The following is a 27,578-nucleotide window of genomic DNA, read 5'->3' as shown; positions in this document are numbered from 1 at the left end:
AGTGGGGCTATATCCGTTGTTTTAAGTGACTGTGGAATTTCACCCATGTCCAAGCTCCTCCTCCATAGTGTACTTAGGGCACGCGAGAGGGGTTTCTTGCAGTTCTTAATGAAAACAGAGTTCCACGAGTCTGGGCCCGGGGCTGAGTGCATAGGCATGTTGTCAATGGCTTTTTCGAAATCTATCGGAGTTAGGGTAATGTCGGAAATCTGGCATACATTTATGGAGTTTTGAGGCTCATTCATGAAGAAATCATTTGGGTCGTCGATCCTCAGACCGATTAGTGGTTCACTAAACACAGAGTCGTACTGGGATTTCAATATTTCACTCATTTCCTTGTTGTCGTCTGTGTAAGTCCCATCCTGTCTGAGTAAGGGCCCGATACTAGACACTGTACAAGACACTGTACACTGTGTATGTTAGGCCCATACTGGAGTATGCAGCACCAGTCTGGAACCCACACCTGGTCAAGCACATCAAGAAGTTAGAGAAAGTACAAAGGTTTGCAACAAGGTTAGTCCCAGAGCTCAAGGGAATGTCGTACGAGGAAAGGTTGAGGGAAATTGGACTGACGACACTGGAGGACAGAAGGGTCAGGGGAGACATGATAACGACATACAAGATACTGCGGGGAATAGACAAGGTGGACAGAGATAGGATGTTCCAGAGAGGGGACACAGGGACAAGGGGTCACAACTGGAAGCTGAAGACTCAGACGAGTCAAAGGGACGTTAGGTAGTATTTCTTCGGTCATAGAGTCGTCAGGAAGTGGAATAGCCTAGCAAGTGTAGTGGAGGCAGGAACCTTACATAGTTTTAAGAATAGGTATGACAAAGCTCAGGAAGCAGAGAGGGAGAGGACCTAGTAGCGATCAGTGAAGAGGCAGGGCCAGGAGCTGAGTCTCGACCCTTGCAACCACAATTAGGTGAGTACACACACACACACACACACACACACACTCAAGGAAAAAGATCTTGGGGTGAGTATAACACCAGGCACATCTCCTGAAGCGCACATCAACCAAATAACTGCTGCAGCATATGGGCGCCTAGCAAACCTCAGAACAGCATTCCGACATCTTAATAAGGAATCATTCAGGACCCTGTACACCGTGTATGTTAGGCCCATATTGGAGTATGCGGCACCAGTTTGGAACCCACACCTAGCCAAGCACGTGAAGAAACTAGAGAAAGTGCAAAGGTTTGCAACAAGACTAGTCCCAGAGCTAAGAGGTATGTCCTACGAGGAGAGGTTAAGGGAAATCAACCTGACGACACTGGAGGACAGGAGAGATAGGGGGGACATGATAACGACATACAAAATACTGAGAGGAATTGACAAGGTGGACAAAGACAGGATGTTCCAGAGATTGGACACAGTAACAAGGGGACACAGTTGGAAGCTGAAGACACAGATGAATCACAGGGATGTTAGGAAGTATTTCTTCAGCCACAGAGTAGTCAGTAAGTGGAATAGCTTGGGAAGCGATGTAGTGGAGGCAGGATCCATACATAGCTTTAAGCAGAGGTATGATAAAGCTCACGGCTCAGGGAGAGTGACCTAGTAGCGATCAGTGAAGAGGCTGGGCCAGGAGCTCGGACTTGACCCCCGCAACCTCAACTAGGTGAGTACAACTAGGTGAGTACACACACACACACACACACACACACACACACACACACACACACACACACACACACACACACACACACACACACACACACACACACACACACTCACTCTCACTCTCTCACTCTCACTCTCACTCTCACTCTCACTCTCTCACTCTCTCACTCTCTCTCTCTCTCACTCTCTCTCACTCTCACTCTCTCTCACTCTCACTCTCTCTCACTCTCTCTCACTCTCTCTCACTCTCTCTCACTCTCACTCTCTCTCACTCACTCTCACTCACTCTCACTCACTCACTCTCACTCTCACTCACTCTCACTCTCACTCTCACTCTCACTCACTCTCACTCTCACTCACTCTCACTCACTCTCACTCTCTCTCACTCTCTCTCTCTCTCTCTCTCTCTCTCTCTCTAAACCTCACTCGGGAAAAGGATCTTGGGGTGAGTATAACACCAGGCACATCTGGTGCACATCAACCAAATAGCTGCTGTAGCATATGGGCGCCTAGCAAACCTAAGACTAACATTCCGACATCTCTGTAAGGTATCGTTCAGGGCTCTGTACACCGTGTACGTTAGCCCAATATTGGAGTATGTAGCACAGTTTGGAACCCACGTCTAGCCAAACTAGTCCTGAATTTAAAGGGCATGTCCTACGAGGAAAGGTTAAGGGAAATCGATGTGACAACACAGGAGAGTTAGGGGGGATGTGATAAAGACATATAAAATACTGATAGGAATCGACAAGGTGGACAGAGACAGGATGTTCCAGATATGGGATACAACAAGGGGTCACAGTTGGAGGTTGAAGTCTCAGTAGTAGTAACCAGTTACCAGTAACCAGTGTACCGTTGACTCAATGACCAACCGTCTCTGCCTGCGTCGCCGAGCTCTCAGTAGTAGTAACCAGTTACCAGTAACCAGTGTACCGTTGACTCAACGACCAACCGTCTCTGCCTGAGTCACTGTCTGAACCCATATTGCGCTGACCTGGCATTATTCAAAGACCCTCTCACATATGGGTACTGTGGGTGGCCAGTCAGTCAGTGTTAAGAGAGCAGAGAGATAGGTACGGCTGTAAGGGCGTTACACACATTATCTGTAATTATACGTACTACCAGCCTACGTGAGTATTTCTTTACCTAATCCACGTGTCGAACTCCCACATGATAGAAGACTCAGACAATCACAGGGATGTTTGGAAGTATTTCTTCAGTCACAGAGTCTGGGAAGCGATGTAGTGGGGGCAGGATCCATACACAGCTTTAAGAAGAGGTATGATAAGCTCATGGAGCAGGAAGTGACCTAGTAGCGAGCAGTGTAGAGGCGGGGCCAGGAGCTGTGATTCGACCCCTGCAACCACATCTAGGCGAGTATACTCAACTCCTGCAACCACAACTAGGCGAGTACACTCGACCCCTGCAACCACAATTAGATGAGTACAATTAGGCGAGTACACACACACACACACACGAGACTGGTGCTAGTGGCCCGCTATCACAACCTGGCAGATCAGGCACTTTCTAGAGATACTGATTCAGTTTCCTTTTGAAAACTTAACATTTATTCCAGTGCTACTGTTTTTCTTAAATCGGTCGATGACTTGATAATGTTCAAGAATGGCCCCAAATGGCTAGAAGATATTGCATCTCTTAGAGTGGAGATTGTTAGTGAAGTACGTATTCCAGTCACAATTTTGTGACATATTATTGATACCTTTAATTAATAGTGCAGTACTGTATTACATATTGGAGTTTGAAAATCAGGTGATAGAACTTTTTTTTGTTGTGGCACATGCTTCCTCATCCACTGTCTGTGTAGCACCCCTTTGTTGAGAGATAAGATATGGCTTGATTTGATATGACAAGTTCCATCAATTAGTGGGTGGTAATATATAATGGCTGGGCCTTTAGAAAATTAATGAAGTTGTTTGGTGGATGTTTGGAGTGAGTGTAGTAACCTAGTTGTGTTCCATGTGTTAATTCATAGTTCCTGGCCCTTCCTTCCAACTCTTATTGAAGGGTTTAACTGATTTTGCCCTCCAGGAAACAATCATATCTACTCCTGAAGCTGTGTATAGCCTTTGGCTCCATTACATCTGTGGTGCATTCCAGACTGAAAAAAAAGTACTTCCTGACATGTATATGGTGGTGGTGGATGGGAAAAGTTGGTCATTGTTACGCATTTTTGAATACTGAATGAAAGTGGACATTCATAAGACTACCTTAATTACCATCTTGAGCATCAAAATAGTGATCTGGTAATTGCTCCAGGATCATCATCCCCCTACTGCCGGGTCACAGACCAGGTTTCCTAAACTGGTGAGATAATATTACAGGAATAAGGGCTTAAAACAATTCACAAATAACCAAACACATTAGAAAGGAAATATTAAATGTTTCTCCCCATCCTGAACCATTATCAGGTTGACCATTATCAAGTCAGTGGACCTAATAATGGGCCAGGACAGAGCAAATTGTCATCTAAAGTTTCTTCTCCAAGACATAAACGAGATGCATTTTTATCAATTACTTACTAACACTGTATTGGAGGGCCCTGCTTTACAGCGCTTCACTAATGCAGCGGTTTTCAATTATACCCCTTCTTCATTTATTCAGGCTTCCTACAATTAATATATTCACCACTCACTCTAAGCTAAGGATGAAAATATTTAAATGTAAGTAATGTGTGTACTGTATATTTTTTAGGCCTAGATCTATTGCTCACTTAATATATTTTTATATGCATTTAAAAAAAAAAAAAGAGGAGCAGCAGCAGCAGCGGTAGTGCCACGAGTGCTATGCTTCACTTTACAGCAGTAGCTCGGAACCTAACCTATATAAGCTGGGCCTGACTACTGTATTCTGATGAGTATTATACTCTGCCATATTTTTCGTTTTACATTTGACTGTTTCCCACCAAGGTTAAGTGACCCAAAGAAGAATGCACATTTACCATGTGAAGAAAACACAAGCATTGCAGTACAGTGTTTTTAATGAGATAACATTTTTCTCTGTGCGGAATGACCCACACAGTCATAAGAGTTCACATGAATATTATACCAAACCTGTAATTTACTCTGTATACAGCAACATGTTGACCCAATAAAGGCTTCTGTGATCTCTCAATTATTGTCTGCAGTATGCCAGCAGGATCTACATTTACTGTTGTTTGTTTTTTTATAACATAATATTTATAAGTAGAATGTGTTCATGTAATGTATTGCTGTATTTTAAAATGAAATTCAGCATTAGTTATGTTTCAGTAACAAGTGCTTTTGTTTTTGCAGTGCAGCCAACAGCTGTCCCACATCCCCACGGGGAGGCCATGGGGGGCTGGCAGGTATAAAAAGAGGTGTCAATGCAGAGAACTTGGTCCAGGCTGCTTATGCTGCCATGGAAGATAAAGGTGACATAGCGAATACAGGTAATTAAAGCCACAAAATATGTTGAATTAATGCTCTCTGTATCACCACTCTTGTAGTCTGAACATTCTTATACAGTTGGGCTTTTGTAAAATGAGGAATACATTATAGCACACAGGAGAGCATGCCTGAGTCTCAGAAATGGTTGTTTATGTGAACTAGTTTTGTTATTATTAAGGAAGCTTTTAACATCTGACGCATAAAATTCCAAATTATTCTGTATTATGGTATAGTATTTAATTGGCACTAGAAGAATAATGTGGAATTGACTTTGACTATTAAGCTCAGAATAATAAATTAGAATAACTCAAGAAAGTTTAGCTTTGTGATTTATTTCCACCGATGTTGTTGAGACCTTCATTAGTGTGTGGCACACACCCGTCATCCAACTCCTAGGTACAGTATTTACTACTAATAGGTCATGGGCAGTAGATGTTAGACTTATTAGTCTTGCCCCACCCAGGTTTGAACCTGAGTCTTTTTGGTTGTAAGTGAACACATTAGGTTTGTTACCATGAGTAATAGGTATTATTTGACCAATTTTAAAAAAGGAAGGTATTGTATAGATGGCTGTTGAACTTTAAATTTCATTTTAAATAAATAAATTACAGTACAATACTGTATTTTGGAATAATAATTTCTTCACTTAGTACCATATTAACTTTGCAGCTAAAAATACAGAAATACATTAGTTGTAGTGCAGAAAATTAAGAAAGTATATTGTACTATACATTAGGTCCCTGATTTATGAAGATCTGCATTTTGATACTGACAATTTGGAACCAATTACCCCTCAAGGTAGGTTCCTTGATGCATACATAAGGGGGATTACCAATAGACCCCTGGCTGTCTTCAAGCAGGCACTGGATAAGCACCTAAAGTCGGTACCTGACCAGCCGGGCTGTGGCTCGTACGTTGGATTGCGTGCAGCCAGCAGAAACAGCCTAGTTGATCAGGCTCTAATCCACAATGAGGCTTGGTCACAGACCGGGCCGCAGGGGTGTTGACCCCTGGAACTCTCTCCAGGTAAACTCCAGGGGTTCTTGATCTAGCAAATTGGATCTGTGCTCTGGTTCCCTGAATTGAGTCTGAATACCTTCCATCCCCCCCCCTCACATGCTCTGTATAATCCTACGGGTTTAGCGCTCCCCCATGATTATAATATTAACAATAATGGAACCAATTACAGTAATTGCCTGAATGCAGACTTGCCATTTTGGATAGCAGGATTTCTTATGTCTGTGGAAATATCACTTCCAGTGGGCAAGACACTATCAATATTCGATGTAAATACTTTACTGCATACTATATTGTATCTATTATGTTTAACTAACTTGTACACATTAATTAAACATTATTCAATGCTACATTATTTGCAGTTGAAAAGGAATATCATTGAATGTAAAATATTGGGTAAATATTCTTAGTTAAAAAAAATATTAATGATTTTTGATGGAATACAGTGTAACCTCAGTACTCAAACAGCTCTCTACTCGAACAATTCGGTATTCAAACGCTTTGTTCAGTAAAAAAAATTGCTCGGTAGTTGACCGTTTGCTCGGCACTTGACCAAACAAACACAACCTGCCAGAACTTTGCTGTAAACTATTTCATATTTCTTTGCATTTTTTGGTGTTTTTTTTTTATATTGTATAAGTCACCATGGGGCCTAAGAAGATTAGTGATAACAGCCAACCAAAAAGAAAATTTCTTGGGAAAAATTTGTTTGGTACTCAATCAGATCGGGACTCGAACAGCCTTCTGGAACGAATTAAGTTCAAGTACCGAGGTTCCAATGTATTATGGCTTGGGAACACATCTCCAACTATAACATTTCTGAGAAAATAAGTTTTGAGTTCTGAATACTTGCATTACAAATAATTTTCAAGAAAGCATTAACGTCATAAGTGGGGGACCTACTGTATAGAGAAAATTGTTAGATGAGTCAGGTTGTCATGGCTTTGCAGTCCTGTTGACAGCTGGCAACAACAGCCTCTTTAACCCTTAAACTGTCCAAACAGATCTATGTTCACATGCGTAGTGCTCCAAAAGTAGATCGATCTACGTTTTTTACATATTTTCAAATACAGTGGACCCCCGGTTTACGATATTTTTTCATTCCAAAAGTGTGTTCAGGTGCCAGTACTGACCGAATTTGTTCCCATAAGGAATACTGTGAATTAGATTAGTCCATTTCAGACCCCCAAACATACACATACAAACGCACTTACATAAATACACTTACATAATTGGGAGCTGATCGTAAACCGGGGGTCCACTGTATAACAAAAAAAAACGTAGATCAAAGTTTTTTACACGTTTTCAAATGTAAAAAACAAAACAAAAAGATCTATTTTTTTTTACATACTTTCAAATGTTGAAAAAAACATAGATCTACGTTTGGACAGTTTAAGGTTTAAATACAGTTAACAATGAAGTCTGGACTCAGGTTGGGCTTCAGAAATAGAACTCTCATAAGTATGCCAGCCTACAAAGAATGTTTTTTTTCTAGTAAACAGCATTTATTTATTTAATGAATATTCATTTTACTAGTTTTAATGATAAATTTGTGAAATCAAGAAAGCAAAAATTATGTATTTTATGGCATTGATTATACTGTTGTGCATTTTTGTTCATCCCAACTATTAAAAGTGTGTGTTATAACCTTATTTGTAATAAGCATAAGCTGCCCTTAAACTGATGATTATACACTCACTTCCATTACTGGCCCATGGCCATGCTCTGGGAGTAGAAAGCCTTGTGAAACTCATCAAAGGTATATCTAAGGCTCCCCCCCCCAACTCTTATAGCTTCGTTATTAACCCTTTCAGGGTTTCCAACGTACTAGTATGGATTATGCACCAGGGTTATTAACGTACTAGAACGCTTGAATTCTAGCACCTTCAAATCTAGCAAGAGAAAGCTGGTAGGCCTACATATGAAAGAATGGGTCTATGTGGTCAGTGTGCGCAGTATAAAAAAAATCCTGCAGCACACAGTGCGTAATGAGAAAAAAAAACTTTGTGTTTTTGGATTAAAACAGTGACTTTGCACTGTATTTTTGTATGGTATTGATGGTTATATTCTAGTTTTCCTGGTCTCATTTTATAGAATGGAAGACATATTACAGAAATTGAGATGATTTTGACTGGTTTCACAATGAAAAGTACCTGAAATTGAGCTCAAAGTAGCAGAAATGTTCGATTTTTACCAAAGTTCAAAAGTAAACAAATCATGCCAAACGTCCAATACACGTCAACTGGTGAGTCTAATATTCTTTCACAAGTGCACTGATATTATTTATGCCATTTCTACACTCATGCAGTAGTCTGCATAACAGTAAATCTTCTATTTTTTTGTGAGAATAAAAATTCAAAGTGGAAAGCAAAAGAAATGTAAGAGGGCCTGGGGACATGACTAATGAACAGAGAATTTGTTATTTTAGTGCCAGGAATGTCTGTCTTGTTTATTCTGGACTCTGTTTGGAAAATGGCATCTTCTGAAATTTGTGTGAAATTGGCAAACTTGCCAATTTCTAACCACTTTATTGGATAGTTGAAATTGGCAAATTGGTAGTTCCTTGTACTCATTCGATAGAAAAAATGGAGTTTATAACGAAATAAATATGATTTTTGTCAACTAGTACACAGGAATTGGCCGAAAATAGGGTTCAAAGTGGGCGAAATCGCCGATGCTTAAACATTGTTGAGACCGCTAACTTCGCGAGAGCATAATTCCGTAAGTTTTCCATCAAATTTCATACTTTTGGTGTCATTATGATTGGGAAAAGTTTCTCTGTCATTTCATAAGATTTTTTTTTTTTTTTGAAAAATTTTCGACCCTGAGAACGAGTTTAGGAGAGGGCCTCTCGACCCTGAAAGGGTTAACTCCCTCAGTGGGGGTTTCTTGATTCAGGTGAAAGACTCTAGATCCTAGGAATTAGCTATCCTTCCCTTCCTTGGATTATACCTGATTTTCTCACAGTCCCCAGGCTTTGTATGACCCTTGCCGGTTTAACCCTCCCCCATGTATTTAATATAATTTATTATTACCATAATATCTTCTCCCCTAATTGGAATAGTGTGGAGTGTATACATTCTGTTGGTGAACATGAATGTCATTTAAAAGCAAGCAGTTTCCTTATCCACAGTAACAGTATCAACAACACATGAAGAAAATCAAGTCAGTTTAACAACATCCAATCAGCAGTACCATCACAATGGCATCCAGGCATCCATAGCAGATGATGGCTACTTTACCTCTCCACATCCTCCTGACCAGCCCCACAGTCCTCCTGGAGCCGGTGCTAAGGTATGTCACCACGTTAACTCCGTACTTACTCTAGATAGCAAATTTGTTTTGCAACTCGGTACTCTGCATCAGTTTTCTCAGAATCTAAACCTGGACTAAGTTTAATATTGCTGTACAGTCATTCTACAAATTAAATATTGTTGTGCAGTCATCACTATGAATTCTGTATTGCAATACAATCGTTGCTACAGTTTTGTGGGGTAATACATTTCTCGAGGCTCTGTGTTTTGGGTATGGATTCATTTTGTTTCAAGAGAGCATAGGTCAGTAATGTATTGCTGTTTCAGAGAGTATACCTCAGTAATGTATTACTGTTTCAGAGACCATATCTCAGTAATGTATCGCTGTTTAAGAGAGCATATCTCAGTAATATATCATTGTTTCAGAGAGCATATCTCAGTAATATATCACTTTCAGACAGTGTAGCCATAATATATCACTGTTTCAGAGAGCATACTCATAACATATCACTAAACATATTAACATTGATAAATGAATGATGAGATTAAGAAGAGATTGGGGCATGGGGAAAGCCATCGAGCTAAGTTATTTTAAAATCTTGTTAGTTTTCAATTTAGGAGTCTTGTCCCTAGCAACAATTTAAGCAGCATTTGCCAAGTCTGCAATGGATGCTACACAAATCTATTTGTGGGTTGCCCATCAGTAAAAATATTGAATAATTGAAACCTGAAAATAAGGAAGTCCACAAATTTGTGAGAACAACTGTACTGTGGTTGTGGTTACAAGTATCATATATACTTTTTGAGTGTAATCCAAAGCTTACATCTGCTTAAAAAGAATCTCGGTTAAAGATTTAAATATACAGCCCTTCCAATCTGTTGTTTCATTTGTCTCTATGTCGGTTTATATTACATTACTGTAGTTATTGGAAGTTAGCTTTGGTTACTTTATAATCCCTTTCAAAGAGAAAGGGTGCCTTGATGCTGGTTAAGAGCTCCTGATCAAAGGAATTAGCTACTCTTTCTTGGATCAAACTTCATTACTTGCTGTACCCCAGGCACCGAATTACAAGTTTAGCTCTTATCCATGAATAAAGTGATCATTTTTTAACCAATACAGCCTCTCCTCACTTAGCAACGTACTCGTTTACTGATGACTCGGACTTATGACGGGCTCTCTGACCAGTATGCATACCTAAACAATGTATATTAGAGTTAACGATATTTTTTCACTCCAGAAGTATGTTCAGGTGCCAGTACTGACCGAATTTGTTCCCATAAGGAATATTGTGAAGTAGATTAGTCCATTTCAGACCCCCAAACATACACGTACAAACGCAGTTACATAATTACACTTACATAATTGGTCGCATTCGGAGGTAATCGTTATGCGGGGGTCCACTGTACAGTACATTAGTGTATAAACATTTAAAAATATACCAGAATTGTTATAAATTATAGTGTGCTCCCCACTTAGTGATGGGTTCATTTACCGACGTGGTCTTAGGAACGGAACTCTGTCATTAAATGAGGAGAGACTGTATTTATGTTTAGTTAACCTTCAACCGTATTATGCAAAAAGGAAGGTGGAGTCTGGTAGCAGCAAATGTATTGCTGTTGCTTAAATACAGGTTCCTTTGTTAGAAACCACACCATAATTATTTATGGTGGAGGACGGGTTGAACAGTGACCATAACAGACTAATTTAAGTCTATTTTGATTATTTTTCAAGTATTTTGATTACAGGAAGTCCACAACATAGAAGTTACCCTGTAAAACCAGGTGTTTGCATAGAAAATAAAAAGAAAGATGGCTATGTTTTGTACATTATTCTTGCAAATTGGCTGTGTAACTGTGAAAGTGTAGGTTTATATGCAGTAAATAATTGTTTAATATAGGTATTCCTGCCTCTGTGCAGTAGATGCATCACTGGCCTATGGCAGCTGTACTAGCTCAATTAATACATCAACATTTAATTCCACATAATCTTTGATATGTTTTGCAAATTGCATCCCTTGCATACAATAAATGTGTTACTATATATGTACATACATGTCACATACGCACATACACGTCACATACATAAATACCGATAAAAATGGTACATTGTATTGCAGCAAACTCACATAAAGAATGATTACTGTACTTGTAATGCTTAATGTAAAATATCTCCTGTTCAAGCTAGATTTTGTTATAATAAATAGAAGAGTTTTAGTCAGGCTATAATCTCATATGCATCCTCATTTATGTTTTTTTCCTCAGGATGATTCAAAGCCTCCATATTCATATGCTCAGTTGATTGTTCAAGCAATATCTTCAGCCCTGGACAAACAGCTAACACTAAGCGGTATATACTCTTATATCACCAAGCACTATCCATATTATCGCACAGCTGACAAAGGCTGGCAGGTAATAACATTTATTTCTTTGTATTATTAAATTTTTTCTTTTTTTTTATGTGTGGAAGTTTTCAAGGAGAAACTGGTTCACTATTTGTTAAAAGATAGCTAGCCTTTCCATGGTTGTGTGACCCAGCGAGCCACCAACAGCAACAGCCTAGACGAACAGGCAATCAACAAGGAAGCCTAATCCCAGGTCGGACTGTATGGACAGAATATCCCCGAAAACCTGTTGCAGGTATATCGTGTAAAATGTATTTCTGCTAGTCTTAACTTGCCGTGGAGATACAGTAAATGGTATAAGATATTGACATGATGGTAAAATAGATACAACTGCAGTATAATGAGATGCTTTATTGACTACGTTTTGCCTACTCTGGGTGAAACGTCAATAAAGATTCGCATTATACTGCATTTATGTGTATTTTTTCTAACTGGTCATACTCTTGATCTAAGGAATTGGATCTGTGCTCCAGTTCCTTGGATTGAGTCTGAATGCTTTCTATTGCCTTAGATACTGTATGACCCCTACAGGTTTTAACACTTTCCCCATGAAAACTATTGTATAATTAAAGGCCAGTGTGTAAGCCACTCGGCCAGTTGGCCACAGTAAGATTCATCAAACTAGGCATGTTTCTTTACACACTGGGCTGGAATTGTAGGAATCTCTTACCATGGGTTTAAACCTCACATGTTCTATGGTTAATAATGTATAATTTCCAATGTTTGTAGAACACCACCTTCTCAAGTTTATTCCAGCTGTCTACCATTCACTGTGTGAAAACATTCTCGTATCCTTTTTACAAGTGTGTATGGGTGTTTCAAATTTTGGCTTTTCCTTCTTTTTTTACTAACACATCGGCCGTTTCCGACCAAGGAGAGCTGCCCCATATTTAATTTTTTGAGTTTAGGTGTTGTACGAACTTGTGGGTTTTAGCATTTAGTTCTGATTGTAATAATAATATATAGGTTTAGAATTGCATATTTTTTTTTTTAACACACTGGCCATTTCCCACCAAGGCAGGGTGGCCCAAAATGAAAGAAAACCCCCCCAAAAAAGAAAAAAAACTTTCATCATCATTCAACACTTTCACCATCACTCATACATAATCACTGTCTTTGCGGAGGCGCTCGGATACAACAGTTTAGATGTCCCTCCAAACTGCCAGTATCTCAAACTCCTCCTTTAAAATGCAGGCATTGTACTTTCCATTTCAAGGGCTCAAGTCCGGCTGACTATTTTCCCTGAATCCCTTCACAAAATATTACCCTCTTCACACTCCAACAGCTCGTCAGGTTCCAAAAACCATTCATCTCCATTTACTCCTATCTAACATGCTCACACATGCTTACTGGAAGCCCAAGCCCCTTGCCCGCAAAAGCCTCCTTTACACTCTCCTCCAACCTCTACAAGGACGACCCCTAGCCCACCTTCCTTTCCCTACAGATTTATACGCTCTCTAAGTCATTCTATTTTGTTCCATTCTCTCTAAATGACCAAAACCACCCCAACAACCCCTCTTCAGCTCTCTGACTAATACTTTTAGTAACCCCACACCTAATTTCCACACTGAATTCTCCGCATAATTTATACACCACACATTGATATAGCACGTAATGAAAGTAGTTTGTTAGATTATGTATTGGTGGATAGAAGGTTGATAGGTAGGCTTCAGGATGTACATGTTTATAGAGGGGCAACTGATATGTTGGATCATTATTTAGTTGTAGCTGCAGTTAGAGTAAGAAGTAGATGGGATGAAAGGAAAATGGAAACAACAAGTAAGAGAGAGGTGAAAGTGTATAAAGTAAGGGAGGAGGAAGTTAGGGCGAGATGTAAGCAACTATTGGCAGAAAGATGGGCTAGTGCAAGAATGAGTGGTGGAGGGGTTGAAGAAGGTTGGAATAATTTTAAAAATGCAGTATTAGAATATGGGGCAGAAGTTTGTGGCTATAGGAGGGTGGGTGCAGGAGGAAAGAGGAGTAATTGGTGGAATGATGAAGTAAAGGGTGTGATAAAAGAGAAAAAGGTAGCTTATGAGAGGTTTTACAAAGCAAAAGTGTTATAAGAAGAGCAGAGAATATGGAGAGTAAAAGAAAGGTGAAGAGAGTGGCGAGAGAGTGCAAAAGGAGAGCAGATGATAGTGGGAGATGCACTTGTCAAGAAATTTTGATGAAAACAAGAAAAAAATTTGGAGTGAGATAAACAAGTTAAGAAAACCTAGGGAACGAATGGATTTGTTAGTTAAAAACAGAGTAGGGGAGTAGTAGAGGGGGAGCTGGAGGAATTGGGTAGATGGAGGAATTGGGTAGATGGTGGGAATATTATGAGGAGCATTTCATGCACTGGTCAGGGAGGTATAACATCTTTTAGGAGTGAAGAAGAGCAGGATGTAAGTATGGGGAAGGTGCATGAGGCATTATGTAGAATGAAAGGGGGTAAAGCAGCAGGAACTGATGGGATCATGACAGAAATGTTAAAAGCAGGGGGATATATAGTGTTGGAGTGGTTGGTATTTTTGTTTAATAAATTGTCAGAGTGGGATGTCTGAAAGTGCGTGGACGTTGTGCAAGTGATAAGAAAGAGATGATTGTGGATGTTATGAATGAGAAGCCGGATGTCCTTGCTTCAAGTGAAACAAAGCTGAAGGGGATTGGAGAGTTTCAGTGGAGAGGAATAAATGGGATTAGGTCAGGGGTTTCAAATAGAGTTAGAGCTAAAGGAGGAGTAGCAATAATGTTGAAGGATAAGCTGTGGCAGCAAAAGAGGGACTATAAATTTATTAATTCAAGGATTATGTGGAGTAAAATAAAGATTGGATGTGAAAAGTGGGTTATAGTAAGCGTATATGCACCTGGAGAAGAGAGAAGTGTAGAGGAGAGAGACAGATTTTGGGAAATGTTGAGTGAATGCATGGGGAGTTTTGAACCAAGTGTGAGAGTACTTGTGGCTGGGGATTTCATTGCGAAAGTGAATAAAAATGTTGTGGAGGGAGTAGTAGGTAAATTTGGGGTGCCAGGGGTAATTGAAAATGGGGAGCCTTTAATTGAGCTATGTGTAGAAAGAGGTTTGGTAATAAGTAATACATATTTTATGAAAAAGAGGATAAATAAATATACATGGTATGATATAGCATGTAATGAAAATAGTTTGTTAGATTATGTATTGGTGGATAAAAGGTTGATGGGTAGGCTCCAGGATGTACACATTTATAGAGGGGCAACTGATATATCGGATCATTATTTAGTTGTAGCTACAGTTAGAATAAGAGGTAGATGGGACAAGAGGAAAATGGCAACAAGAAGTAAGAGGGAGGTGAAGGTGTAAAAACTAAGGGAGGAGGAAGTTTGGGTGAGATATAAGCAACTATTAGCAGAAAGTTGGGCTGGTGCAAGTATGAGTAGTGAGGGAGTTGAAGGGGGTTGGGATAGTTTTAAAAATGCAGTATTAGAATATGGGGCAGAAGATTGTGGTTATAGGAGGGTGGGTGCAGGAGGAAAGAGGAGTGATTGGTGGAATGATGAAGTAAAGGGTGTGATAAAAGAGAAAAAGTTAGCTTATGAGAGGTTTTTCCAAAGCAGAAGTGTTATGAGAAGAGTAGAGTATATGGAGAGTAAAAGAAAGCTGAAGAGAGTGGTGAGAGAGTGCAAGAGAAGAGCAGATGATAGAGTGGGAGAGGCACTGTCAAGAAATTTTAATGAAAATAAGAAAAATTTTTTGGAGTGATTTAAACAAGTTAAGAAAGCCTAAGGAATGCATGGATTTGTCAGTTAAAAACAGAGTAGGAGAGTTAGTAGATGGTGAGATGGAGGTATTGGGTAGATGGCGAGAATATTGTGAGGAACTTTTAAATGTCGATGAAGAAATGGAGACGGTAATTTCATGCATTGGCCAGGGAAGTATACCATCTTTTTGGAGTGAAGAAGAGCAGGATGTGAGTGTGGGGGAGGTGTGTGAGGCATTACGTAGAATGAAAGGGGGTAAAGGAGCTGGAACTGACGGGATTATGACAAAAATGTTAAAAACGGGGGGATATAGTGTTGGAGTGGTTGGTATGAAAGAGAGGAAGGTACCTAGGGATTGGCAGAGAGCATGTATAGTCCCTTTATATAAAGGGAAAGGGGACAAGAGAGATTGTAAAAATTATAGAGGAAGAAGTTTACTGAGTATACCAGGAAAAGTGTACAGTAGGGTTATTATTGAAAGAATTAGAGGTAAGACAGAATGTAGGATTGCAGATGAGCAAGGAGGTTTTAGAGTGGGTATGGGATGTGTAGATCAATTGTTTACATTGAAGCATATATGTGAACAGTATTTAGAAGTTTTTATTGCATTTATGGATTTAGAAAAGGCATATGATAGAGTGAATAGGGGAGCAATGTGGCAGATGTTGCAAGTACGTATATGGAATAGGTGGTAAGTTACTAAATGCTGTAAAGAGTTTTAATGAGGATAGTGAGGCTCAGGTTAGGGTATGTAGAAGAGAGGGAGACTACTTCCCAGTAAAAGTAGGTCTTAGACAGGGATGTGTAATGTCACCACGGTTGTTTAATATATTTATAGATGGGGTTGTAAAAGAAGTAAATGCTAGGGTGTTCGGGAGAGGGGTGGGATTAAATTATGGGGAATCAAATGCAAAATTGAAGTTGACACAGCTACTCTTTGCTGATGATACTGTGCTTGTGGGTGATTCTAAAGAAAAGTTGCAAAGGTTAGTGGACGAGTTTGGGAGCGTGTGTAAAGGTAGAAAGTTGAAAGTGAATATAGATAAGGGTAAGGTGATGAGGGTATCAAATGATTTAGATTAAGAAAAATTGGATATTACATTGGAGAGAAGGACTATGAAAGAAGTGAATGTTTTCAGATATTTGGGAGTTTGTGTCAACGGATGGGTTTATGAAGGACGAGGTTAACTGTAGAATTGATGAGGAAAAAAGGTGAGTGGTGCGTTGAGGTATATGCGGAGACAAAAAGCGTTGTTGAGGCAAAGAAGGAAATGTATGAAAGTATTGTGTTACCAACGCATATGTGGGTATGAAGCCTGGGTTGTAAATGCTGCAGTGAGGAGGCGGTTAGAGGCAGTGGAGATGTCCTGTCTAAGAGCAGTGTGTGGTGTAAATATTATGCAGAAAATTTGGAGTGTGGAAATTAGGGGAAGGTGTGGATTTAATAAAAGTATTAGTCAGAGGGCTGAAGAGGAGTTGTTGAGGTGGTCTGGCCATTTAGAGAGAATGGATCAAAGTAGAATGACATGGAGAGTGTATAAATCTGTAGGGGAAGGAAGTTGGGGTAGGAGTCATCCTCAAAAAGGTTGGGGGGAGGGGGCAAAGGAGATTTTGTGGGCGAGGGGCTTGGACTTCCAGCAAGCGTGCGTGAATATGTTAGATAGTAATGAATGGAGACGAATGGTTCTTGGAACCTGATGAGCTGTTGGAGTGTGAGCAGGGTAATATTTAGTAAAGGGATTCAGGGAACCTGGTTATTTTTATATAACCGGACTTGAGTCCAGGAAATGGGATCGAAATACAGATATCAGGAGATAGTGTCTCTGAAGCGATCATGTGTGAAAATGCAAGGCAGTTGCATGACATTTAATTAAACAAATGCCTGCAACTAGTGGTGATGTTATTGAACTGAAGGCCAGCAAAAGTTGGTTTGTAAGACTTTAGAATTGCAGTGGCATACACAGTGGTAAGGCACGGAGAGGCTGCCAGTTCGGACAAAAACGCGGCTGAAAAATATGTGCAGGAATTCAAGGAGTACATAGACACTGAAAAATTAAAACCCCAACATGTGTTTAATTGTGACGAATCGGCCTGTTTTGGAAGAAACTGCCAAACAGGACCTACATTACACTGGAGGAAAAAGCACTGCCAGGACACAAGCCTATGAAAGACAGGGTAAATCTAATGTTTTGCAGTAATGCTAGTGGGGATTGCAAAGTGAAGGCTCTACTCGTGTATCACTCTGAAACTCCCAGAGTTTTCAAGAAAAACAATATCTTCAAGGTTAATTTGTGTGTGATGTGGAGGGCAAACAGTAAGACATGGGTCACTAGGGACATTTTCTATGATTGGTTTTATCATGTGTTTGGCCCCACTGGGAAAAATTACCTCCTGGAAAATAAATTGGACCTCAAGTGCCTCCTGGTATTAGACAATGCTCCTTCTCATCCTTCAGACTTGCCAGAGTGAATTGCGGGGGACTTGAGTTTTATCAAAGTCAAGTTCTTGCCTCCTAATACCACTCCTCTCCTCCAGCCCATGGACCAGCAGGTCATTTCAAATTTCAAAAAATTGTACACAAAAGCAGTGTTTCAAAAGTGCTTTGAAGTGACCTCAGACACTCAGTTGACCCTAAGAGACTTTAGAAAGATCACTTTAGTATCCTCAATTGCATAAACCTTATAGGTAAGGCTTGGGGGGGGGAGTGACTAACAGGACCTTAAACTCTGCTTGGAGGAAATTGTGGCCACAATATGTACAAGAGAGGGATTTTGAAGGGTTTGGGGCTAACCCTGAGGAGCCTATGCCAGTTGTGGAATCTGTTGTGGCATTGGGGAAGTCCTTGGGATTGGAGGTTAGTGGGGAGGATGTGGAAGAGTTGGTGGAGGGCGACGATGAAGAATTAACCACTGATGAGCTGCAAGAGCATCTGCAACAGCAAGAGACCACAACTGAGGAAATTGCTTCAGAGGAGGGGAGAGAAAGATGGAGAACGTTGCCTTCTTCAACGATTAAGGAAATTTGTACAGTGTGGACAAAGGTGCAAACCTTTATGGATGAAAATCACCCTGACACAGCTATTGCAAGCCCTGCTGGTGACTTTTACAATGACAATGTTGTGGCCCATTTTAGGAAAATCTTAAAGGAACACGAGGTACAGAGCTCTATGGACAGATTTTTGGTGCAACAGAGGCTCAGTGGCTCTCAAGTTGTTCCCAGTGGCATTAAAAAAGGAAGGGAAGTAACCCTGGAAAAGGACTCTGTACCTAAAGTCCTTATGGAAGGGGATTCCCCTTCCAAACAATAAAACACCTCCATTTCCCCTCCTCCCACCTCATCACTCATCACTACATCTTCAATAAAGGTAAGTGTCACTTACTCTCCATTTAGTACAGTATTTATTGTGCATGTATCTTGTTTTTCTGTGTAGGAAAATGTACATTTCTTGTGAAAAATATTTTTTTCATAGTTTGGGTGTCTGGAACAGATTAATTGGATTTCCATAATTTCTCATGGGGAAAATTAATTCGGCTAACGATAAATTCTGCTAAGGACAAGCCCTCTGGAACGGATTAATATCATTGGTCGAGGGTCCACTATAATGCCCTGAAGAGTTTTGGGGGGTTATAGGATGAAAAAGGTTAAGGATTACTGCTCTAGAGCTTCAGAAAGATGTACACAAAATACACTGTTGTCCCAACAAAAGCTTGTTTTGGAACCTGTCTTATTTTTCTTCACCTTGAGTGAATTATTTCACATTGATTGTATAGTTTCTTCTTTTTAATTTTATCATATTAACTTTTAAAAGTTTTGTTTTCAATAATCAACACATCTTCCTCAGAACTCCATTCGACATAACTTGTCATTAAATCGATACTTCGTCAAAGTCCCACGTTCTCAAGAGGAGCCAGGAAAAGGCAGCTTCTGGAAAATTGATCCAGCGTCGGAGAGTAAATTAGTCGATCAAGCTTTTAAACGGCGGCGGCAACGAGGTGTTCCTATTTTCAAGACTCCCTTCACACACCTCTCTAATAGGTTTGTAATTTTGGGGTTGTATCAGTATTTGTTTCCATTATAAATTCACAGTTTAGTGAGAATGGTCAGTTTTATATTACAAAAAAGACAATTTTTTAAAAAAAAGATCATAAATGTTAAAATGTATAAAGTATTTTTTGGAAAGTTTATAGTTATGCAGAGCATTTTGCACAGATTTAGACTAGGACTAGAACTGAGCACTAACAGAGTTATATAGTTGAAGGGAGACTTTAAATTTAATATTTACAGTTGTAATCATATTAAATGACAGTTCTGTATATAAAGATAGAATGGCTTTATTATTATTATTCTTTCTTTCAACACACCTGCCATATCCCACCGAGGCGAGGTGGCCCAAAAGGAAAAACGAAAGTTTCTCCTTTTACATTTAGTAATATATACAGGAGAAGAGGTTAATAGCCCCTTGCTCCCGGCATTTTAGTCGCCTCTTACAACACGCATGGCTTACGGAGGAAGAATTCTGTTCCACTTCCACATGGAGAGAACAGGAAATAAACAAGAACAAGAACTAGAAAGAAAATAGAAGAAAACCCAGAGGGGTGTGTATATATATGCTTGTACATGTGAATGGTGAATGTATTCAGATATTTGGGAGTGGACGTGTCAGCGGATGGGTCTACGAAAGATGAGGTGAATCATAGAATTGATGAGGGGAAAAAGGTGAGTGGTGCACTTAGGAGTCTGTGGAGACAAAGAACTTTGTCCTTGGAGGCAAAGAGGGGAATATGTGAGAGTATAGTTTTACCAACGCTCTTATATGGGTGTGAAGCATGGGTGATGAATGTTGCAGCGAGGAGAAGGCTGGAGGCAGTGGAGATGTCACGTCTGAGCGCAATGTGTGGTGTGAATATAATGCAGAGAATTCGTAGTTTGGAAGTTAGGAGGAGGTGCGGGATTGTTAAAACTGTTGTCCAGAGGGCTGAGGAAGGGTTGTTGAGGTGGTTCAGACATGTAGAGAGAATGGAGCAAAACAGAATGACTTCAAGAGTGTATCGGTCTGTAGTGGAAGGAAAGCAGGGTAGGGGTCGGCCTAGGAAAGGTTGGAGGGAGGGGGTAAAGGAGGTTTTGTGTGCGAGGGGCTTGGACTTCCAGCAGGCATGCGTGAGCGTGTTTGATAGGAGTGAATGGAGACAAATGGTTTTTAATACTTGACGTGCTGTTGGAGTGTGAGCAAAGTAACATTTATGAAGGGATTCAGGGAAACCGGCAGGCCGGACTTGAGTCCTGGAGATGGGAAGTACAGTGCCTGCACTCTGAAGGAGGGGTGTTAATGTTGCAGTTTAAAAACTGTAGTGTAAAGCACCCTTCTGGCAAGACAGTGATGGAGTGAATGATGGTGAAAGTTTTTCTTTTTCGGGCCACCCTGCCTTGGTGGGAATCGGCCAGTGTGCTAATAAAAAATAACATGTATGCATAGTGTGACCTAAGTGTAAGTAGAAGTAGCAAGACGTACCTGAAATCTTGCATGTTCATGAGACAGAAAAAAAGGACACCAGCAATCCTACCATCATGTAAAACAATTACAGGCTTTCGTTTTACACTCAATTGGCAGGATGGTAGTACCTCCCTGGACAGTTGCTGTCTACCAACCTACTACCTAGGATTATTATTATTACTGTTATTATGTTGTGTCGGCGGATGGATTTATGAAGGATGAGGTTAATCATAGAATTGATGAGGGAAAAAAGGTGAGTGGTGCGTTGAGGTATATGTGGAGTCAAAAAATGTTATCTATGGAGGCAAAGAAGGGAATGTATGAAAGTATAGTAGTACCAACACTCTTATATGGGTGTGAAGCTTGGGTGGTAAATGCAGCAGCGAGGAGACGGTTGGAGGCAGTGGAGATGTCCTGTTTAAGGGCAATGTGTGGTGTAAATATTATGCAGAAAATTCGGAGTGTGGAAATTAGGAGAAGGTGTGGAGTTAATAAAAGTATTAGTCAGAGGGCAGAAGAGGGGTTGTTGAGGTGGTTTGGTCATTTAGAGAGAATGGATCAAAGTAGAATGACATGGAAAGCATATAAATCTATAGGGGAAGGAAGGCGGGGTAGGGGTCGTCCTCGAAAGGGTTGGAGAGAGGGGGTAAAGGAGGTTTTGTGGGTAAGGGGCTTGGACTTCCAGCAAGCGTGCGTGAGCGTGTTAGATAGGAGTGAATGGAGACGAATGGTACTTGGGACCTGACGATCTGTTGGAGTGTGAGCAGGGTAATATTTAGTGAAGGGATTCAGGGAAACCGGTTATTTTCATATAGTCGGACTTGAGTCCTGGAAATGGGAAGTACAATGCCTGCACTTTAAAGGAGGGGTTTTGGGATATTGGCAGTTTGGAGGGATATGTTTGTGTATCTTTATATGTGTATGCTTCTAGACTGTTGTATTCTGAGCACCTCTGCAAAAACAGTGATAATGTGCGAGTGTGGTGAAAGTGTTGAATGATGATGAAAGTATTTTCTTTTTGGGGATTTTCTTTCTTTTTTGGGTCACCCTGCCTCGGTGGGAGACGGCCGACTTGTTGAAAAAAAAAAAAAAATTATTATTTTTATTATTTCTTTCTTTCAACACACCAGCCGTATCCCACTGAGGCAGGGTGGCCCAAAAGGAAAAACGAAAGCTTCTCCTTTTACATTTAGTAATATATACAGGAGAAGGGGTTACTAGCCCCTTGCTCCCGGCATTTTAGTCGCCTCTTACAACATGCATGGCTTACGGAGGAAGAATTCTGTTCCACTTCCCCATGGAGAGAACAGGAAATAAACAAGAACAAGAATTAGTAAGAAAATAGAAGAAAACCCAGAGAGGTGTGTACATATATATGCTTGTACATGTATGTGTAGTGTGACCTAAGTGTAAGAAGAAGTAGCAAGACGTACCTGAAATCTTGCATGTTTACAAGACAGAAAAATTAGACACCAGCAATCCTACCATCATGTAAAACAATTAAAGGCTTTCGTTTTACACTCACTTGGCAGGACGGTAGTACCTCCCTGGGTGGTTGCTGTCTACCATCCTACTACCTAGGATTATTATTATTATTACTGTTATTAGGTACCTAGGGATGGGCAGAGAGCCTGCATAGTTCCTTTGTATAAAGGCAAAGGGGACAAAAGAGAGTGCAAAAATTATAGGGGGAGAAGTCTGTTGAGTATACCTGGTAAAGTGTATGGTAGTTATTATTGAAAGAATTAAGTGTAAGATGGAGAATAGGATAGCAGATGGACAAGGAGGCTTTAGGAAAGGTAGGGGGTGTGTGGACCAGGTGTTTGCAGTGAAACATATAAGTGAACAGCATTTAGAAAAGGCTAAAGAGGTTTTTGTGGCATTTATGGATTTGGAAAAGGCGTATGACAGGGTGGATAGGGGGGCAATGTGGCAGATGTTGCAGGTGTATGGTGTAGGAGGTAGGTTACTGAAAGCAGTGAAGAGTTTTTACAAGAATAGTGAGGCTCAAGTTAGAGTATGTAGGAAAGAGGGAGATTATTTCCCAGTAAAAGTAGGCCTTAGACAAGGATGTGTGATGTCACCGTGGTTGTTTAATATATTTATAGATGGGGTTGTAAGAGAAGTAAATGCGAGGGTCTTGGCAAGAGGCGTGGAGTTAAAAGATAAAGAATCACACAAAGTGGGAGTTGTCACAGTTGCTCTTTGCTGATGACACTGTGTTCTTGGGAGATTCTGAAGAGAAGTTGCAGAGGTTGGTGGATGAATTTGGTAGGGTATGCAAAAGAAGAAAATTAAAAGTGAATACAGGAAAGAGTAAGGTTATGAGGATAACAAAAAGATTAGGTGATGAAAGATTGGATATCAGATTGGAGGGAGAGAGAATGGAGGAGGTGAATGTATTCAGATATTTGGGAGTGGACGTGTCAGCAGATGGGTCTACGAAAGATGAGGTGAATCATAGAATTGATGAGGGGAAAAAGGTGAGTGGTGCACTTAGGAGTCTGTGGAGACAAAGAACTTTGTCCTTGGAGGCAAAGAGGGGAATGTATGAGAGTATAGTTTTACCAACGCTCTTATATGGGTGTGAAGCATGGGTGATGAATGTTGCAGCAAGGAGAAGGCTGGAGGCAGTGGAGATGTCATGTCTGAGGGCAATGTGTGGTGTGAATATAATGAAGAGAATTCGTAGTTTGGAAGTTAGGAGGAGGAGCGGGATTGCTAAAACTGTTGTCCAGAGGGCTGAGGAAGGGTTGTTGAGGTGGTTCGGACATGTAGAGAGAATGGAGTGAAACAGAATGACTTCAAGAGTGTATCAGTCTGTAGTGGAAGGAAGGTGGGGTAGGGGTCGGCCTAGGAAAGGTTGGAGGGAGGGGGTAAAGGAGGTTTTGTGTGCGAGGGGCTTGGACTTCCAGCAGGCATACGTGAGCGTGTTTGATAGGAGTGAATGGAGACAAATGGTTTTTAATACTTGATGTGCTGTTGGAGTGTGAGCAAAGTAACATTTATGAAGGGATTCAGGGAAACCGGCAGGCCGGACGTGAGTCCTGGAGATGGGAAGTACAGTGCCTGCACTCTGAAGAAGGGGTGTTAATGTTGCAGTTTAAAAACTGTAGTGTAAAGCACCCTTCTGGCAAGACAGTGATGGAGTGAATGATGGTGAAAGTTTTTCTTTTTTCGGGCCACCCTGCCTTGGTGGGAATCGGCCAGTGTGTTAATAAAAAAAATTAATTATTATTATTATTATTATTCATGGGGGAAACCAGTTAGTAGGAGTGTGAACAGGGTAACATTTATGAATGGATTCAGGAAAGTTAGTTAGCAGTACTTTAGTCCTGGAGGTGAGAGGTGCAGTGCCTGCACTCTGAAGAAAAGGTTAGGATGTTGCAGTTCAGAGGGCCATCTGAACTGTGATGTCAGAACACATCTAGCAAGACAGCGATTGATTGAATGATGGTGAATGTATTTCCTTCTTTTTTCTCTTTCTGGTTGCCCTATCTTCGTGGGAGATGGCCGATGTTAAAAAAAGAAAAAAATCATGGTAAGTTCTTAACAGACCACATGGCAGTGCTGTATGACCCTTGTGGGTTTAGAGCTTCGTTATGATTACATGTACTATAATAAACTGACCACAGAGGTTACAGTGCATCTGAGGAATGGGAGGTTATCAGGTTTGATTCAAGAAAGAGGAAGGTAACTCCAATTCCTTGGATCATGGGCACTTCATCTGCATCAAGGCACCCCTCTTGAAAGGTAGATAAACAATAGTAATATAAGATAATAACCGTAAAAATAATTCATAAATTTGCCATGATAGAGGTTACAAATATAATTAGTAATGTGTATTAATGTGAAAGCTGATAAAATGCCTATGTAATATGGTTGCAGTAAAAGTATTAGTCAGTCTGGACTAACTGTTTAAGATAAAGGCAGATATATTTAGCTTTAAAATCATTAGGTAGACTGTTCCACATTTTAGGTCCTTTTATTTGCAGGAGTCCCTATTTAAGCCAGAAATGTGTATTGTGTGTTAGCTAATGGAAGGTTGCTTGTGTGAGTAGTTTATGCCATGAATTACAGAGTTAAGGGGGTTTTGTTTCTGTAGTTGGACATTAGGAGACCTGGTTGGAAACTCCTGATCCCTTAAAAGAGTGTGTATATGGTAAAAGAAAAATTCTGCTGTTGCATTCAGCACTAATTGTTGAATTTGGCCTTTATCGTTGAACAGCAGATCTGCGCCAGCCTCTCCCTCACACATTGGCATGAGCGGCCTGGTAACTCCCGAGTCATTGTCACGAGAAGGATCTCCAGTGCCTGAGTACGTGGACTCAGCCACAGCTTCTCCTCTTAACCCCCTAAATACTGCTGCTCAGTATGATGTTAACACTACCAGTGCACCACCTTCACCACCATCTCACCAGCATCAGCAAGGTTAGACCTTTAATTTGATTATACTATTTGTTTTGCTTTGTATATTGTCTTCAAAATTCAAATTATGTGACAGGCTCTTATCACATATGTAATTATGTAGCTCATTAATGTAGGTTATTTCTTTGTGATATGCCAGAAATGTTTTTTCTTGAATGCTGTTGCAGGTGCCACGTTAATAGGAACAAGTGGGGTCAGTGTTCAGAATTCCCAGCAGCTCATGTCTGCCTTACAAGGTAAGTGTATTGATATAGGATATCAAATTCTAAAAGTTAACAACTCCATGAGATATTATCTACTCCCACAGTAGTTATATCTTTCAGTCCATTGAATTGTATATCCTTTTATTTGTTTATTTTAAACTAATGAATAATGTTCTGTGTATTTACAGTGTTTCTTGCAAACCAACAAATTATGTACTCCTGTATTATCAGGTTTTTTTTTACAAATCAGTGAATTAAATATTTTGTTTGGAAAACTTATAAATCTGAGAAAGGTATCATTGTCGAGTGCTGTGAACATATTAACCCTTTGAGGGTTTTGGTCGTACTAGTACGTCTTACGCGTAGGGGTTTTTGACGTACTAGTACTCATAAATTCTAGCGGCCTCAAATCTTGTGGGAGAAAGCTGGTAGGCCTTCATATGAAAGAATGGGTCTATGTGGTCAGTGTGCACAGTCTAAAAAAAATCCTGCAGCACACAGTGCATAATGAGAAAAAAAAAAACTTTGACCATTTTTTTTTTAATAAATCAGCGACTTTGCAGTGTATTTTCGTATGGTATTTATTGTTGTATTCCAGTTTTCTTGGTCTCATTTTATAGAATGGAAGACATATTATAGAAATTGAGATGATTTTGACTGGTTTTACAATGAAAGGTGCCTTGAAATTGAGCTCAAAGTAGCAGAAATGTTCGATTTTTACCAAACTTCAAAAGTAAACAAATCGTGCCAAGCGTGCAATACAGGTCAACTGGTGAGTCTAATATTCTTTCACAAGTGCACCAATAATATTTATACCATTTTTTACACTAATGCAGTAGTCTGCATAACAGTAAATCTTATATTTTTTGTGAGAATAAAAATTCAAAGTGGAAAGCAAAAGAATATAAGAGGGGCCTTGAGACGTGACTAATGACTAGAGGAAATGTCATTTTAGTGCCAGGAATGTCTTTCTTGTTTATTCTGGACCCTATTCGGAAATTGGCATCTTTTGAAATTTGTGTGAAATTGGCAAAATTGTTAAATTCTGACCACTGTACTGGATAGTTGAATTTATAAATGGGTGGTTTCTTGCACCCATTCGATAGAAAAAATGGAGTTCTAGCGAAATATTCATGTTTTTTGTCGACTAGTACAGTGAAATTGGCCGAAAGTGGGGCTCAAAGTGGGCAAAATCGCCGATGCGTAAACATCGCCGAGACCGCTAACTTTGCGAGAGCATAATTCCGTAAGTTTTCTATCAAATTTCAAACTTTTGGTGTCTTTATGATCGGGAAAAGATTCTCTATCTTTTCATAAGAGAAAATAATTTTTTTTTTTTTAAATTTGGCCGACCCTGAGAACGAGTTTCGGAGAGGGCCTGTCGACCCTCAAAGGGTTAACAGGAAAATTTAAAGTTTGATTTTGGTGCATCTGGAATTGAAGAAAAGATATGCAGAATAAGCTTTTAATTGTGATAGTTTTTTTTGCTCTGCATGGATATTTTCCCTCATGTGAGGGTTCTTGATCCATAGAATTTGCAGTGACTACCTACAGAAGAAAATTCAGACATTATCACTTTCTCCCTAGATGTCTTTCCAGGGTATAGATATTGTAATGCAGTGATCCGCCCATCACTAACATCTACACTTAATAAAGTACACCTACTTCCAGAGCTCTAATCTGGCTAAATGATTATGCTGAATTCTTTCACAAATCTTACCATATCTTAAAAAAAATTGCTTTCACTCCAGTACTCATGTCCTTGCCTCTCCAAACCAACTTCACACCCTTCCATCAACTCTTCTCTGGATATCTCTCATTTCCTTCTACAGGTCCCCCTCAACATTCGCGAGGGTTAGGGGATCAAGAGCCTTGCGAATATTGAAAAATCGCGAATGTTTGGTGCCCTGATATATTGTAGGGAAATATAATACAATACTGCTTCCTTAACTTATTGAACCATGAACAGTCATAAAATACATGAAAATGTCGTAAATTGTACTAAA

At 40.0% G+C, this 27,578-nt stretch overlaps 1 protein-coding gene across 5 annotated transcripts in view; it reads left to right on the top strand.

Moving 5' to 3' along the window:
- The window catches only part of LOC128687655 (forkhead box K), a 116,456-nt gene that overhangs the window by 67,152 nt on the left and 21,726 nt on the right, over positions 1 to 27,578 (top strand). The window contains exons 3-8 of one of the 5 annotated variants that reach the window (XM_053775227.2): positions 4,920 to 5,056; positions 9,190 to 9,365; positions 11,588 to 11,734; positions 19,292 to 19,485; positions 25,173 to 25,372; positions 25,537 to 25,605. In XM_053775227.2, coding sequence (XP_053631202.1) covers positions 4,920 to 5,056; positions 9,190 to 9,365; positions 11,588 to 11,734; positions 19,292 to 19,485; positions 25,173 to 25,372; positions 25,537 to 25,605 — 923 coding nt within the window. Of the gene's footprint in view, positions 1 to 4,919; positions 5,057 to 9,189; positions 9,366 to 11,587; positions 11,735 to 19,291; positions 19,486 to 25,169; positions 25,373 to 25,536; positions 25,606 to 27,578 lie in introns of all 5 variants that reach the window. The other 4 variants (XM_053775230.2, XM_053775229.2, XM_053775228.2 and 1 more) reach the window with 4 other exon arrangements.

This window comes from Cherax quadricarinatus, unplaced genomic scaffold, assembly GCF_038502225.1.
Source record: "Cherax quadricarinatus isolate ZL_2023a unplaced genomic scaffold, ASM3850222v1 Contig70, whole genome shotgun sequence".
NCBI lineage: Eukaryota > Metazoa > Arthropoda > Malacostraca > Decapoda > Parastacidae > Cherax > Cherax quadricarinatus.
The sequence above is the reverse complement of the archived record's forward strand: the minus strand, read 5'-3'. Positions and strand labels throughout refer to the sequence as shown.